Below are 17,207 nucleotides of genomic sequence, written 5' to 3'. Positions count from 1 at the left end.
GGAACATGAATACTCTAGCTCTACTGTCAGCTCTTGTTTCCCTGTCACCAGGCCCTGAGCTTTCTCCCTCCTGTACACCGACTCTGCATGCTTCAAACAGTGTGGTGCAATGCTGTGGACGCCTGCGACGGCGACGTGGAAGACACTGAGTATTAAGTACCTCGTCTTACACTAATGACCGGCAGAGAAAACTGTCCTATTATATACCTCTATATTCCAATCCATGGGCTCAAAATCCTTTCCCTGACACTTCCATACTTATTTTGTACAAGACAAAAACTTACGGGCTTCTGATACCTGTAATCCCAGCACTTTGGGAGGCCAAGGTGGGCAGATCCCTTGGGCCAAGTAATTTGAGATGAGCCTAGGTGACATGGCAAAACCCCGTCTCTACAAAAAACTACAAAAATTAGTGGCAAGCGCCTGTGGTCCCAGCTACTCGGGAGGCTGAGGTGGGAGGATTACTTGAGCCCGGAGGTCGAGGCTGCAGTAAGCGGTGATCGTGCCACTGCACTCCAGCTCGGGTGACAGAGCAAAATCTTGTTTCAAAAAAAAAAACCCCTTACCTGAGGTCTTCTTAGAATCTGAGTCACTATTTCTGTATGTTAGGCAATGATGCTAAAAATCCTTTGAGAAAGGAGGGGTAGGTCACAAAATCTTTTAAAATAAAATTGTAAGTGTTTCCCTTTTTTAAGGTTAACCCAGCAACCAATTTTTGAGACAAAGTTACTTCACAATACAGATTTAAATTGAAAGTCACAGAAATATTGCATTTTCCTGTTCTGTATACCGTGACTACTACCCTTCTACAAATGTTATTCAGATATTTAGAACTATAGATTGTAGTACCAACAATTCATATTTGTTTTTTGACAGGTGTCAACCCAAATAGTATTGTGGGTACTTACCAAGGTCATCTTCAACTTGTCTGTGACTGCTAAGTTGTATTTATGAACTTTCTCTTTGATCTCCTCTTTGCTGAGGTAACTGTGGGTTTCCTTCTCTTTCTCAACATCCTAGAAGAAAAACAAGCCATGTCACATGTGAGCAATCACAGAAAAAACTGCGGATAGGCTGGGTGCGGTGGCTCACGCCTGTAATCTCAGCACTTTGGGACGCTGAGGTGGGCGGATCACCTGAGGTTGGGAGTCTGAGACCACCCTGACCAAAATGGAGAAACCCTGTCTCTACTAAAAATATGAAATTAGCTGGGCATGGTGGCGCATGCCTGTAAACCCAGCTACTCAGGAGGCTGAGGCAGGAGAATCACTTTGAGAGGCAGAGGCTGCGGTGAGCTGAGATCATGCCATTGCACTTCAGCCTGGGCAACAAGAGCAAACCTCTGTCTCAAAAATAAAAGGGGATAAGTCAGGATTTTTAAAAAATTCCACACAAGGGCTGGGCACGGTGGCACAAGCCTGCAATCCCAGGACTTTGAGAGGCCAAGGAGGGCAGAGCTTGAGCCCTGGAGATTGTGACCAGGCTGGGCAACATGAGGAAACTATCTCTACAAAACATATAAAATATAAAAATTAGCTGGGTGCAGTGGTGCGCACCTGTAGTCCCACCTACTTAGGAGGCTGAGGTAGGAGGATCACCTCAGCCCAGAGGTCGAGGCTGTAGTGAGCCATAATTGTGCCACTGTGCTCTAGCCTGGGTCTCAAAAAAAAAAAAAATACAACCCACACAAGAACCGTGTTGTTCTCGCACATTACCTTGAAACACACACACACACACTCTCTCTCTCTCTCCCCCGCCCCGCCCCAACTCCCTCGATGCTTCCCTTTCTCTCTTACTTTCAAACTCTCCAGGCTCATCCACCAATTACGGTTCTCATTCTTTCAGACTACAGTCTTCCTAGGGGATATTTTTTTTAAAAAAACTAACTTGTCAGCAGCTAGAAGTATCCCTGACCTGTAAACTGTACACAACTACCAGAGGGTAATTCATTTTCCAAACAAATCCCCAGGCCAAGATACAAGTAGCCAGACTCCTCCTTCCCACCCTTCCAGTCTCACCCACTTCTCTACCTCCCTACAGTCTAGAGGGAGAAACATTGGTTAAATCCTCCTCACTGTGAAGAATTTATCAATAATTAGCTGTCTAAAGAGTCCCACCAGTGCATGACATTATGCAGCAGCAGACGTGATCACAAATGACCAAATTACAGCGTTTTGTCACCCTGACGAAGCATACCAGGCACCTAACTTTTATTGCCTTTATTTCTCCCAACGACCTAATCAAGGAGGCATTATTACGCCAGTTTCAGCAAATTAAACTGCTGAAAAAAAATGTAACTGTTCAGTGGAAGCAAATGAAAGCCTGCTAACCCTCCCTAACTCCAAACTTTACTGGAAGCTCTAAGTGCTTCCACAGGGGTGTTCTCATTTAATCCTCCCAACAATGAGCTAATGCTAATTAGCACCCCTATGCTACAGATAAGGACAGAAGATTTACAGAGGCCAAGCAGTTTGTCCAAGGACAACCCAACTAGTTGAGAGACCAAGTTCCACTTTAATCCAGGTCTTCTAGGGTGTTCCCACTAAATCCAATTGGTCCCCAAGGGTCTAGTGTGGGTAAACATTTAAAAACTTACAGAAAGGCTGCATAATCAGATTCAACACAAGGAGAGGAAGAACAGTTAAAATCCAATGATTTACGCCTGCAAAATAAAGCCTTTGTAAACACGCCTCTTTCTGCCAGACACATCACACCATTTTCACAGCTGGATAGTCTCCAGGCAGGCACTGGTTTCCATCTGCCCACTGGAAGCTAGTGTCGTAAATACACCAGGAGGGGCTACTACAGAACTTGCATCAATACCACGTTCAGTAAGAAAAGGCTCTTGATCCATTCAAACCTCAAGATCTTTGACTTTAGGCCCTAAGAGGAGTATGCTGACTACAAATTATCTCGGTAACTTTTCAATGTCAGCACCAACCTGGTGAAGTCTAATGAGTCAGTATACTGGGTAATACTGGATAAATACCAGCACAAGATAATGTGTTCGCTCCCTAGCTTCAGGGGTACGCTTCAAAGTCCCTTGGGAGCATCCTATTTGCCAATGTAAAACCCCAAAGTAATCTTATTTTTGGTATTAGTGTTTGGTGGGGGAAAAGCTGTGGATTAAAATAAGCTTTCAAAAGCTCCAGTGACTACTTCCAAGAAAGTGTTTTGTTTTGTTTGAGACAGGTCTCACTTTATCACCCAGGCTGGTGTGCAGGGGCATAATCACAGCTCACTGCAGCCTTGACCTCCTGAGTTCAAGCGATCCTCCCACCTCAGTCTCCTGAATAGCTGGGACTACAGGCAAGCACTACTGCACCTAGCTAATTTTTTGTACAGATGAGGTCTGGCTATGTTGCCCAGGCTGCTCTTGAACTCCTGGGTTCAGCAGTCCTCCTACCTTAGTCTCCTAAAGTGCTGGGATTACAGGTATGAGCCACTGCACTGAGCCCCAAGGAAGTTTTAAACATGTATCACATCTCTGTCTTGTTCTTACCAATCCACAATTAGCTGGGCACCAGTCATAGCTGAAGAAGAAAATGAAGTAGTCTTGGATTGTACATTGTTTTAACTGTCCAAAGACTCTTCAAAGCATATACTAAAAAGTGTACAATAAAGGACTTAAAATCTCATGGATGTGGGATGGGAAGTTGGCAGGGCAAAGGGGTGTTGCAGAAAGTGCACCACGCCTGCAAGACTTGGGTTCCAGTCCTGAGTCTGTCACCAGCTAACTCTGTGCCTTGGGCTTCACTTCTCTGAGCCTGTTCCCTCATCTTCTACCAAACAAGGAACTAGAGTCAATCACCCCCTCTAAGGTGCTTCCTGGCCTATGCTGATCTGACTGCAAAGATGTAGAGGCGCCTTCACAGGTGTGACCAGGCCTAGAATAATCTGATTGAAAAGATCTGGTGCTGCTTTCACAGGTATGACCAAGGGCAGAAGAGTTCCATGTGAGGAATCACCAGTTCCATGTGAGGAATCACCAAAGGCTCACCATTAAAAACACAGGAAATGGCAAAGCACATACATACACAGCAGCATACATACATCCTAGGGGCTTACCACCACTCACATGAGAATTCTAAGAATGAGGAGAAGGAAAAGGGGTAATGGGAGTGATTAAGAGCAAAGAACAGGGTTAAGTAAAGCTGGTTAACCCTAAATTACAGATTTTGCTGATGCTATGGGACTTAACACCCAGCCTTAGGCCCCTTCGCACAGGCAGACCCAGAAGCTTGAGGAAAATCCAAAGAGTAAGCCAGTCTGGAAAGAGATATTTTCCCTGGCTCATCCACACATAGATAACCGAGACATCCTTATGTAACAATTATATTTCCTTCTCAGAGATTAAAAACTAAGGAAACTGGCTGGGCGTGGTGACTCACACCTGTAATCCCAGCACTTTGGGAGGCCGAGGTGGACGGATAACCTGAGGTCAGGGGTTGGAGACCAGCCTGGCCAATGTCTCTACTAAAAATACAAAAATTAGCCAGATGTGGTGCCAAGCACCTGTAGTCCCAGCTACTTGGGAGGCTGAGGTAAGAGAATCGCTTGAACCCGGGAGGCAGAGGTTGCAGTAAGCAGAGATCACGCCATTGCACTCCAGCTTGGGAGACAGAGCTAGACTCCATCTAAAAAAAAAAAAAGAATCAACTGGATAGGAAAGTATATCCCAGAAACATAAGTAAAACCCAAAGGGCCCTGATGCTGTACTTTCAAAGCCAAAAATGTAGCAATCATACACCCAAGCCTCATCATTCGGCAAATATTTGCTGAGCTTCTGCCATGTGCCAGGCACCTGCCTAAGTGTGGGGCAGTCAGGCTCAGCAGCAGACACCACGCCCGTCCTCACCGGGCTTGGTGTTTGCACAAGTGGAGGGGGGCAGGTCAAAGGACAAACTGCTTCCAAAGTGGCCACCAAACACTGTTTCTCTGGGTCTGGTAGCAAAGAAGCCATAAGCTCAGGCCTTGGAACAGAGGACAGCGGTTTCATTTAGCATCAGAGGAAGACTCTTAACTCTACAAACTTCCCAATTGTTTTTTTTTTTTTTTTTTTGAGGCGGAGTCTCGCTCTGTCTCCCGGACTGGAGTGCAGTGGCCGGATCTCAGCTCACTGCAAGCTCCGCCTCCCAGGTTTACGCCATTCTCCTGCCTCAGCCTCCGGAGTAGCTGGGACTACAGGCGCCCGCCACCTCGCCCGGCTATTTTTTTTGTATTTTTAGTAGAGACGGGGTTTCACCGTGTTAGCCAGGATGGTCTCGATCTCCTGACCTCGTGATCCGCCCGTCTCGGCCTCCCAAAGTGCTGGGATTACAGGCTTGAGCCACCGCGCCCGGCCCGCAATTGTTTACTCCTTTAAAACAGACGCTCCTGTCAGCTCACAGAGTAGAATCCTCCCCCTTCCTCCGTATACACTGATTATGAATCAGAACCACAACCTCTAGGAATGCAGCTGTATGCCCAGGAAAAACGAAGAGAAGAAAATGAAACCCAGGAGGGGCACAGTAGCTCTCACAGGTAAAGGGGTGGGAGCAAGAAGGAAGGGTTAAAAGAAAACGGTGCAGCGGACGTGGGATAGATACAACACCACGTGTCAACCCTGGCCTTTCAGGAGAGGAAACGGCATGGGGCTCAGGCGTCTGTGGATAATGTGTCAGTTATTGTTCTTGGCAGGCAGTGAGGGCATCATGCCATGCCTGAGAGTGTCTGCTTGCTGAGTTACAAGTCATCTTTTCATAAGTCAGTTTTGTTTTGTATTCCCCAAACCCTCCAGCAGTTTCTCAGAGGAAGAGTTCTTCCACAAAAAAATATTTCGTAAATCCTAGACTCTTCTTGCCTCATTGTTTCCAGCCAGCAAACCCCGGAGAGCTGATCTTAGGCTCGCTTCAGTTCCTGGGTGGGGTTACGTCACTGTTTTTCAGCAGTGAACTTTCTCAGATGGGACACACCCAACCTCACAGGCACCCAGGAGTTCTCGCATAGCATGGCCCAGGCTCTACTCAAGAAATGCGGCCCAATCCCACAGGCTCACAACTCAGACTTTCGAAGAATATGCCCCAACAAATCTGGGTAAAGGGTATGAAAATTGTTTATACCCTTTTGGTTAATTTTTCTATAACTGTGAAATTATATCAAAATTAAAAACATAACAAAATGCCCAATAAACATAGTGCAATTAAGAGTGACTATTCGGGCCGAGCACAGTGACTCACGCCTGTAATCCCAACACTTTGGGAGGCCAAGGTGGGTGGATCACGAGGTCAGGAGTTCAAGACCAGCCTGGCCAACATGGTGAAACCCCATCTACAAAAATACAAAAATTAGCTGGGTGTGGTGGCACACCTGTAATCCTAGCTACTCAGGCTACAGCAGGAGAATCACTTGAACCCGGGAGGCAGATGTTGCAGTGAGCTGAGACTGTGCCATTGCACTCCAGCCTGGACAACATAGCAAGACTCTGTCCCTGCTCCCCCCTCAAAAAAATAGTGACTGTTCAAAAGAGAGTGAAAAGGTGAATGTGGCCCTATCATTTCCTCTATTTTAGCTTAGTGACAGCCTGTGGACTATGATTGAGACATACTTAGGTGTAAAATCACCCAGCTCTGCTACATTCTAGCTGTGTGACCAGAGGCAAGTTACTTAACCTCTCTGGGCCTCAGTTTTTTCATCACTATAAAATGTGCAAAAGAATACCTACTTTATACAACTGTTATGAAGATATAATACAAGCCACTATTCAACAACTATTGATTGATTGCCCATTGGTGCCAAGCTCCATGCCAAGCACTCAAAGCTGTGAGAGACAGTTGTGGACGCCTTTCTGCCTTTGCCTGCCTGACAGCCTAGGAAAGTTTACCTCACACCCCACCCCAGCCCCACAAGAGGTTTTTGGGTGTTTTTTTATCTTTTATTTATTTATTTATTTTTGGTATTACAGATCTCTTTAAAAAAATAAAGACCTTTTACCAAAAACAAACAAAAAAGAGCAAACATTAATAGCATAGATGCTCTGATTGAGTGGGGGACAATATATGCACAGTGCCTGATGCCAGTGGCATGACACTCAGTAAGTGGTACCATCACCCTGCCACTGAGAGGTCCCACAGCTCTCACAGGTGCTCTGACACCTGGTCAGGTTTGGGGTCCAGCCTGGGTCTGCCTAGAACGGTAAACGTCCCAGGCCAACAGGTGCTTTCTCCAAGTAAGGCTAGATTCCGAAATCATGAATTCCTACTTTTCATCTCATCGTCTGTTTTGGCAATAGGCAGTCACCTGCTGATGATCAACAGACTGGGATACCCAGTGTAATAACAGATAGAACAAGTTCTAGCCTAGGAATCGCATAGAGCAAAACATCAAGCACCTTTCACACGGAAAACAGCACATTTATTGGAGCAGTGGGCCCATCCCATGTTGCAAATGGAATTCAAGGCTAGCTCAAACTGAACTGAACCTAGGTCTTGACTCCTCTAGATGTCTTCTAATAAGGACATCAAATAAAGTACCATGGACCAGACTGAAAAAGAAAAACATTCTCTGGGAGAGACATTTCCATTGAATTCCTGGAGGGACTTATAAGCAAACCAAAGCAGGTTTGCACCGAAGCATGGTATGAAGTAAACAAGTGATTTCCAGGAGCTACAGAGCAAGCACTGTGGGGGTTTCAAAAGGAAATTTCAAAAGAAAATTTCAGCATGTGAAGTTAGGTGCTCCTAAACTGGATTTTAAAGTATGATTAATAGGGAAAAATATTGTTCTCAGGAGTCTTTTAGGTATACAAAGTGGAGGCCATGTGATGAATACAAAGAGAATTGTCACACAGAGCTACAAAGCCCTAGGAGGATCTTCCAGGTGGGGAACATGTCTTGCTCAACTCTAGTGAAATGTATGAGAAGAGCCATCTGGGACAGTTTTGCATTTACATTTGATGTCTGTCCAGTGTTCTTTATTTTCAGCACCAAAACCTCTAAGATATTAAAGTAGGCTGAGTCATCAAGCATGGTGTCTCACGCCTGTAATCCCAACACTTTGGGAAACTGAGGCGGGAGGGTCACCTGAGCCCAGGAGTTCAAGGCCAGCCTGGGCAACACAGCACACCCTGTCTCTAAAAAAAACAAACAAAGAAATAGCTGGGCATGGTGGTATGCACCCACAAAAAATTGTTTTAAAATTAAAATAAAGTAAGCAGAGGTGTTGAGGGAGCCCAGAAAGTTTTCTCAAATAATGATCAGCATTGTTGATATAATCAGGGCTATCCAGCAGTGTTTTCTGCAGTGGAGGAAATGTCCTGTAACTGTGCTGTCCATCAGAGCAGCCATGAGCAACATGTGGCTTCTGAGCCCTAGAAATGAAAACTGAATTTTAAGCTTCATCGAATTACTGTAGTAAACACTGCAAATACAGACTATAATAGACAGAGATGTAAATGAAGAACAAGGAAGGAAAAGATCCACAATAAAACAGTATAAAACAGGATGTTCTAGAGCAATACTACAGACCAGGCACAGTGGCTCATTCCTGTAATCCCAGCACTTTGGGAGGTCCAGGCAGGTGGATCCTTGGAGCCCAGGAGTTCAATACCAGCCTGGGCAATACAGGGAGACCTCGTCTCTACTAAAAATAGAAAAATTAGCTGGGTGTGGTAGTGTGTGCCTGTAGTCCCAGCTACTCGGGAGGCTGAGGCAGGAGAATCACTTGAACCCTGGAGGCGGAGGCTGAGCCACTGCACTCCAGCCTGGGCAACAAGAGTGAAACTCCACCTCAAAAAAAAAAAATGTTCTACCCCTGAAGGAAAGAATCAGAACAGTTGTTTCTGGGGTGTTTGGTGCTGCTGTTCTTGTCCTTAAAAGTACAGTGTGCTGCTTGCTGCAGTGTTCTCACGGCACCAGTGCTGATAATCTGCCATGGTGCCACATCTAGAGACTCAATGCTTATCTTGGTGTATGGCCCTGGCATGCTGAATCATCCTGGCCACTCTAGGGCTGGGATTTCTTTTCCCCCTGCCAGATGACAGGATTTTTTTTTTTTAATGGCAGGATACCGGGTGGGGCTCTATTTTCACTTATGTGAGGATTCAGGAGTTCATCTTGCCTGAATTCAGTTTGTAAGCAGGCAACTTTTTTAGTGCAGCCACATAAGATGTTCACTTTTTCATGTTTCCAACAGCAAGGAAAAGGTTAGAGAGGGACTTAACAGCCTCTCCCCATCCCCTAATCCTCCTTGTAGCAATAGATGCATCACTGTCATCTCAGGGCAGGAAAAGTAAGTGAAAAAACAGAGGGCAACTGGAATGAACAAGGGCAATGCACACAACATTGCAGAACAGCAGGGGCCATGCTCCCCAAAGAGTGTTCCATGGAACACCAATCCTCCAAAATGTGCTGTGGACAGAAAAGGCCCTCCTGTTCTTCCTCCTCCTTCACTCCTCTTAGAGATTCCCAGTGTTCCTTAGAATGTTCAAGGCTCTAAGAAATCCTGCAGTTAAGAAACCAGGCCAGGCACCGTGCCTCATGCCTGTAATCCTAGCACTTTGGGAGGCCGAGATGGGAGGATCGCTTGAGCCCAGGAGTTCGAGACCAACCTGGGCAACATTGCAAAACCCCCATCTCCATTTAAAATTTAAAAAAGTAAAAAATAAACCAGTTAAAGGACACAGCAAGGAAACCTTAAGAAACTTTTAATGTTATGAATGTGACATTCCTTAACTATGAGCAAATGAGTACATTATAAAGGAACAAATATTTCTTTTTTCGTATTATTCATTGAAGTGAGCAAATTCTATTCATTAGAGGATTATCAGCACACACAATCCCCATCTGTTGAACTTGAAATTTTAACCTCTTTCTTGGTCCTTAATGTTACTTGTTAAGCAAGAAGCAGGGGGGAGTCTAGGTGGGTATTTTAGACAACTTCTAACACATAGTCTACAAAAATAAAATGAAGCAGCAACCTTATAAGGCTGGAGTACTATACTAGCCTTCCTTAAATACACTTGTATGGAAGAAAAACAAGAGAGCAAGAGTGCACACAGAAAACCAAAGCATACCATCCGCTGCTGCTATACTCCAACTTTACTTCTCACTAGGTCCTGCCCTACCAGTCAGTGCAAGCTAAGAGCACCGCTTGCACCCCACCCTGCTCCTCACCTGGTGATCCTCTGCATTCAAGGCCCACCCCACCCAGGAAGCCATCCTAACCACAACAGCCCTCAGTTACCTCCCTGTCCTCAGAACCCCCATGCTACCCTCATCAGTTCAGGTTTAGGATCCACAACACCTTCTACGCCTTGTTGCTTCCTGTGCATACTTTTGCTTCCCAAATACACAACAATGCTTTTACACTTTCGTTTGTTTGAGACAGGGTCTCACTCTGTCGCCGGGGCTGAAGTGCGGTGGGGCCACATCGGCTCACTGCAACCTCCGCCTCCCAGGCTCAAGCAATCCTCCTACCTCGGCTTCCCAAAGTTTTGGGATTACAGGCATAAGCCACTGTGCCTGGCTGTTTTTTTTTTTCATCTTTCACTCCCAGAATACTGTGCTGGAACTACCTCAGTGCTGGATATAGAAGAGGGCTCCATTCCTGTTCAGCTGATTCTGATCTGGTCATAGAGCTCACTGTTGCAAGACTGCATTTGCAAGCCACTCTCTTTCGTACATCTTATCAACTGGCATGAAGCTTTTTGCTCTCTTCTCAAAACTGAATGAATCTACAGAGGCATACAAAAGGCCTTTATAATGCCAGATACAAAGTTTGATGTACTTCTGTTATCCATGTGCATCATCAAAGAACAAGAATCCTTCAAAGCGTGCCCCCTAAATACTCTCGCACACTCGGGGCAGCAAAAGCAGGAACAGGCCCAGCATGTTAATAAGATTAATTGCAGTTGTGACACACATTAAAAGAGCTTCATCTGGGCCTTCCATGACCTCACTTTTTAAACCCCCTGGTTACCAGCCCTCCATACCCTATATGGTTGTACTTTTAAAACCGGGTAGTGTGCCAGCAGTCAAACAGCCACTCATTTGTTTGGAGCCAGAAAACAAACTTGGAGGTGGACCAGTCTCCTCTGAGTGCCCCAGCATGAGGTCCCAAGCTCAAGGCATACCAGATTACACTCAGAAATCCCAATTTGATGTGTTTTCAAAGAGAATCAATTAAGATGCTGTTCATTTCTGAAAGGTGATATATTTCACAACTGGTTTAATTTTCTTCAAATTCTAGGTGAGCTATGTAAGAAAGGAAAGATTATTAGAGGCCTCTGAGCCACGCACATCCAAATCCACTAATCAGCTTTGACAATTAGAAAAGGAATGTGGCTGCATGGGAGTCAGCACTCTTGCTGCAGCCATCCTCTCTGAGATCTCTGTGGGCTCCGTCTCAATGGAAAAAGCAGTGGATTCTTAGGTTTTCAAAGGCAGGCGTGTTGTCATGGACTCAGTTTTCCCTGGTTATTAAAAGAAGCCACTGGACTACAGTCCTTTTCAACAGTAAGTTTTCAAATATTAATACCATCTACAACACTATCCCAAACAATAAATACAAAGTAAGTTCACCGGATAGTAAGAAAATTAACTGAAAACATTAATAGAAGAGGATTGCCAAGAAGCCAGGAGGGAAGTGAGACTGACAAGGTAATTCCGAGTGGTGACACAAGCACCACCCCAAATTCAAGATTATGTATAACACCTCACTGTTCAAGGTGTCACCCAGCAGCCATACATCTCCTTCAGCTAACAGCAATTAAAAGCCATAGTCCACTCATTCAGGTTAACTGGGTTTAAAAAACTAGTTTTTATTAAGGTCAAAGTTTGGAGGTCAAGTCTCAAAACTGCCATATCCTTTATGGAACTTTCGAACCTCAGTGATAAGGACAGTTTCCAGAGAAAGGAAATGAACAGACTCATTTGGAGGCGAGCCAGACAGGAAGCATGAAGCAATGAATGCTGCAGCAACCGAGGAGGCAGGTGGAGCCCATCTGGGAAACTCAGCCGGCTCCACCAGCAGCAGGAATCTGAACATCAAGGGCAGAGGCTTGCAAACAAACGGAGTAGCCACTCTGCCAGATGAACCTAATTTGAAGGGAGAAGAAAGTTTGAAGAAAATTAGACATTTCTGTAGACCAGGCTAGCCACAATGGCTCATACCTGTAATCCTAGCACTTTGGAAGGCGGAGGCAGGAGGATTGCTTGAGCCCAGGAGTTTGAGATCAGCCTGGGCAACATAGCAAGAGCCTCCCCACCATCTGAACAAAAAATAAAAATGCTAGCCAGGAGTGGTGGTTGTGCACCTGTGGTTCCAGCTACTTGGGAAGCTGAGGTGGGAGGACTGCCTGAGCCCAGAAGGTAGAGGATACAGTGAGCGTGACTCAGCCTGGGCAACAGAGCAAGATCCTATCTCTCAAAAATAAATAATAGGCCGGGTTCGATAGCTCACGCCTGTAATCCCAGCACTTTGGGAGGCCGAGGTGGGTGGATCATCTGAGATCAGGAGTTCAAAGACCAGCCTGGCCAACATGGTGAAACCCCATCTCTACTAAAAATACAATAATTAGCTGGGCAAGGTAGCACAGGCCTGTAATCCCAGCTACACAGGAGGCTGAGGCAGCAGGATCGCTTGAACCCAGGAGGTGGGGGTTGCAGTAAGCTGAGATTGTGCCACTGCACTTCAGCCCGGGCGACAGAGTGAGACTCCGTCTCAAAATAAATAAATAAATAAATAAAATAAAATAACTAAAAGAATATATATGGATTGTTTGTAATACAAATGATGAATGCTTGAGGTGATGAATACCCCATTTACTCTGATATGATTATTACACATTATATGCCTGTATCAAAAAATCTTATGTACCCCATAAATATATATACCTACGTACCCACAAAAGTTAAACATTTTTAAATAAATAAAAATAGACAAATGTAAAAGTCTGAAGAGGGCCATAGGGGGTTAAACTGTTTTATATCACTCTTGTTCCCATTAATTCCATCCACTTTCTTGTCCTGTATTCTCCTTCCACCCTACAGGCCTCTCAAGATGGCTCTTTGATAAGTCTGTTCACAGTCCTTAAAAGGCATGGCTGAAATCCCAAGTATACAAGTATTTGTTCTGCCTCAGGCAATACATGATGAAGAACGAAGAAAGATACCCCTCTGCTGCCATCAATTCAGGACACTGGTACAGGCACAGCATGGGCCCATGGAGAACACCTACACATCCAGCTCTATCTGAGCAGCAATTTCCTTCAGAAGCGCAGCTCTAAGTTTTGGTTTTATCTGAGGCATCACCTTCCTCCTCTTGCCAAGGAAGTAAAAGGTCCTCTGGAGTTATTAAATGATAAGTCAGAGCAATTCAAATAAAAGGTGATTAACACCTCAAATAACTTCACAAAAGCAATTTCCAGAGGTACTCTTCACTGCAGAAATCCTCTCCGTCCTCCTGCTTGGTTGCAGATAGGGTGTGAAACACTTACATCATCAAAAGAATGCCAGGAACACAGGATGGTCAGAGTCAGAAGGCTCAGAGTAAGGAGTGAACACGCACAGAAGACCACAAGAGGTGAGGCCAGGGAGGCAGATCCCCCTGCAGGGAGAAAGCCCAGGGTCTGGTGTCCCTGGCCCACTTCACTGAACCCTGCTGGGGTGACCCAGGACCAGCCCCCATCAGTCTTTGAGGGTTCAGGTGCTGCCTGAAACAAATACTTGAAGAGGGAAAAAGGTTTTTCTCAGTGACACCTCCCCTATCCTGCCTCCCTTTCTTTCCTGGTCCCTCATCCAAAACCAGACAGGGCAGGATTAGCCAACCCAAATTCTTGGGATGGGGCAGAGGCAGAATCCCCAGCACAGAGGTGGCAGCAGCTCCCCTTAGGGAATTGTATCATCACCCATTCCAGACACCATGCCACACCCTTCACAACTTGCCTCTGAATTCTTACAATAACCCTGGAATTGGGTAATACTATCATCCCTATTTTGCGAATAGGAAATAGAGGCTTAGGGAGATTTATTTTGCCTGAGGACACAAAGTTAATGGAGGGGCTAGGTGAGGTTCCTACCCAGGTCTGTCTGATTCAAAGCCAAAGAAGGCACGCAAGTGAAAGAAAGGAGGAAAGCCCTGTGGAAAAGACACGCAAAGCATGCTGAGACCCTAACGCTTGCCCACTGACGACGTAGCCATTTTGATACAGAAGGTCAATATGGATTTTGGAGGGCGGGGTACTAGCACAACTGGCAACTTAGTAGGGAATCATAATCTGGCCAGGGCCACTGACAATTTAAAAAGAAAACTACATGTGCAGCACTCCAGAAATGACAAAACACCTTCATCTCCTAAGGACCATACAAGTGTGCTGTTAACGTGAAGCCTACAGAAGAGTTTTTTAATGAAAAGACCCCCCTCTCTTTAATGAAAAGAGAGAGAGAGAAAAACCGCATCCAGTATGAGAAATAGTTTCTGCCTGATTGGTGAGATTTAGAATGGGCCCCCACTTTGTTTCTCTTTCCATACAGAAATTTCAACATCTTTACAAAATTTTCAAAAACTTCTCCTCAGACTGTACATCTTTGTTAATCAGAAAAAAAAGAGTAAAATCTAGGAGGGGAAAAGGTTTTCATGTGTAAAAAATAAAATAACCTTGGAAATAAAAATAAAAACAATGCAATTCAGCCCTTGGCCAGCATAACTGAACACCACTTTGATGTGCCGCACATGGGGCGGTCACCCCCAAATAAATAGCTTTAGACACAGAACAGAGGCACCAACACCACAAGGCTGTCTGGCCTCCTTAATGCAGACACCAACTGCACATACAGAGATGACATGTGGAAGCTGCTAGATAGAGCGAACCTGAGCTCCCTCAGGTAAAGATATGCAGTTGTAATCTGTGAAATAAAAAAGCTTCTCTATCCATTAAAAACAAAAACAAGCTGACCAATGTATAAATAAAAGCTACCCTCCATCTGCTCTGGAAAGCAGATTGCCAGCAATTTTTTTTTTTTTTGGGTAATTTACAGCAATTTACATTTTCTTTGTTGCACAGAAGTGTTGCTTGTATAACCTGAGGGTTCACACGTGCTCCAGCTCCTTTTCCTCCTTGGTGGCGTGCACAGGAAGCCGGAGGCCAGGAGGAAGGGGCCTCCAGCTCCACCCTTCCTTAGCACTGGGGTCAGTGGCCCAGCCGCCTCCCAACCCTGGCCGTGGTCTGCTGCTTACAAAGGGACGGGTCAAGGAGAGCGGCAGTCCAGCTACCATAGCTGGACTGGAAACCTGCTAAAGGCTGATGTGAAGAGAGAAAAGAAAAAGAGAAACTGAATTTAACATAATGAATGCGTTAGCATTACAAGTCTAGGGCTTCACAGCTGTACTTCACTCAAAACTAAAGACCTAGGCAGGAAACCAGTGGCAGACACCGTATGAGAAGAGTCAACACAGTCTTAAACACAGGATATGCCCTGCCTAGAGCCACATCCTTATCTCCACGTGTGGCAGGGGGAACTGTTTCATCCAGAACATCTAAGGAAAAAACGAAGACAAGGACTACATCAAATTTCACACATTCTGGGCCAATCCCTTACACAACAATGTGAAGGTTTCACCTTTTTCACCCTTTCATCTAAGTCACCAATTTCTTCCTCTAGGAACTTGTTCATATAGAGTCCTCTAACATGCATAACAAAACAGAACACTTAAGCACCTAAAGAATGTCCCAGAGAAGAAACGAGAATGTTTAGAATGGAAAGCCATTTGCTCCTCGAGGTTAAACAGGACACATAGTTCAATGCTCTACTTCAAAATCAATCCCAAGTGTAACCCAACTTTTTCTAGGGTGTGTGTAATATATAAAAGTCTTTCAATTTAGAACTTGACTTCCTTAGGAACAAATTTTTTTCCTCCTAAAAAGTCAAAGTTAAACAGTCAACATCCAAGTCCCACCCTGCTGAGAGCTAAACTCCAATCACCATGTTTTCTGAGGTGCCAACGCAGGGTGATTAAAAAGAAAGAACAACAAGGCTGGACATGGTGGCTCACACCTGTAATCCCAGCATTTTCGAAGCTCAAGGCAGGCAGATGGCTTTGAGCTCAGGAGTTTGAGACCAGCCTAGGTAACATGGTGAAAACCTGTCTCTACGAGAAATACAAAAACTAGCCAGGTGTGATGGCACGTGCCTATAGTCCCAGCTACTTGGAGAATCGATTGAGCCTGTGAAGTGGAGGCTACAGTGAATGGAGATTGTGCCACACTCCACCCCAGCCTGGGCAGGACAGTAAGACCCTGCCTCAGTTAAAAAAAAAAAAAAAAAAGGTTGGTAAGGTTTGATAGAGGAAAGTGCCCCAGGCTGGCTGAGTGATATTTGATATTTACATTGCTGATTCTGAGTGCCAAGCGCTGGTTCCGGTCATTCAACAGTTATACCTTATGTAACCCTCCCAAGAATCCCGAGGGTAGAAATTTTAACCCCATGGTATAGATGCAGAAACCGAAGCTAAGAGCACAGAAGCAGAATGTGGTGAACACAAGTCCTGGCCAAGCCCATAACCATGCCCTTTGTACTCGGACCAAAGGCCTCTAGAGCCCAGGAGAAAAACCTGTTGCCAGCTCTCTGTGTGACCTTGGGAAAGTACATCTTTTCCAGGTGTCACTTTCTTACCTCTTAATACGGAAGGAAAACAGGCTCAGTGAATCTGGAAGGAGGGAGTGAGCATGCATGCATAGCCAGTCCCACCCTCTGTCCTCTCTTGAGGGCAACATTATGCTGCACAGCTCTGGAGATGAGCCTCAGGAAGGCCACTTGCCCACAGAGATAAGCCATGTTCTGCATAGCAGCTCTAACCCTGATCAGCATAAAGGTAAATTTTGGTCTCCAACAATTGAAGACTGGCTGAATTGAAGACCACCTTACTCCTGTCTTTCTTCTTAACTGATTCCAGGACACAGGCAGGGAACGAAGATGAAATTTGGTCCTCTTTGAATACCTGTAAAATGGGAAAATTTCTAAGACAGAACTTCTATTCATTTAGAATAGGAGTGACGACCCTCCTTCCCGCAAGGGACTTGTAATAGAAAGAAAATAGGCCAGGCCCAGTGGCTCACACCTGTAATCCTAGTCCTTTGGGAGGCTGAGGCAGGAGAATCGCTTGAACCCGGGAGGGGGAGGCTGCAGTGAGCCAAGATGGCACCACTGCACTCCAGCCTGGCGCGACAGAGC

At 45.3% G+C, this 17,207-nt stretch overlaps 1 protein-coding gene across 1 annotated transcript in view; it reads right to left on the bottom strand.

Moving 5' to 3' along the window:
- RASSF3 (Ras association (RalGDS/AF-6) domain family member 3) overlaps positions 1-17,207 on the bottom strand; it is an 85,888-nt gene that overhangs the window by 10,165 nt on the left and 58,516 nt on the right. Inside the window, exon 2 of the mRNA XM_011929229.1 lies at positions 909-1,016. Within this exon, the coding sequence (XP_011784619.1) occupies positions 909-1,016 (108 nt within the window). The remainder of the gene's footprint in view (positions 1-908; positions 1,017-17,207) is intronic.

This window comes from Colobus angolensis, unplaced genomic scaffold (assembly GCF_000951035.1).
Source record: "Colobus angolensis palliatus isolate OR3802 unplaced genomic scaffold, Cang.pa_1.0 Scaffold80, whole genome shotgun sequence".
In the NCBI taxonomy this organism is placed as follows: domain Eukaryota; kingdom Metazoa; phylum Chordata; class Mammalia; order Primates; family Cercopithecidae; genus Colobus; species Colobus angolensis.
The sequence above is the reverse complement of the archived record's forward strand: the minus strand, read 5'-3'. Positions and strand labels throughout refer to the sequence as shown.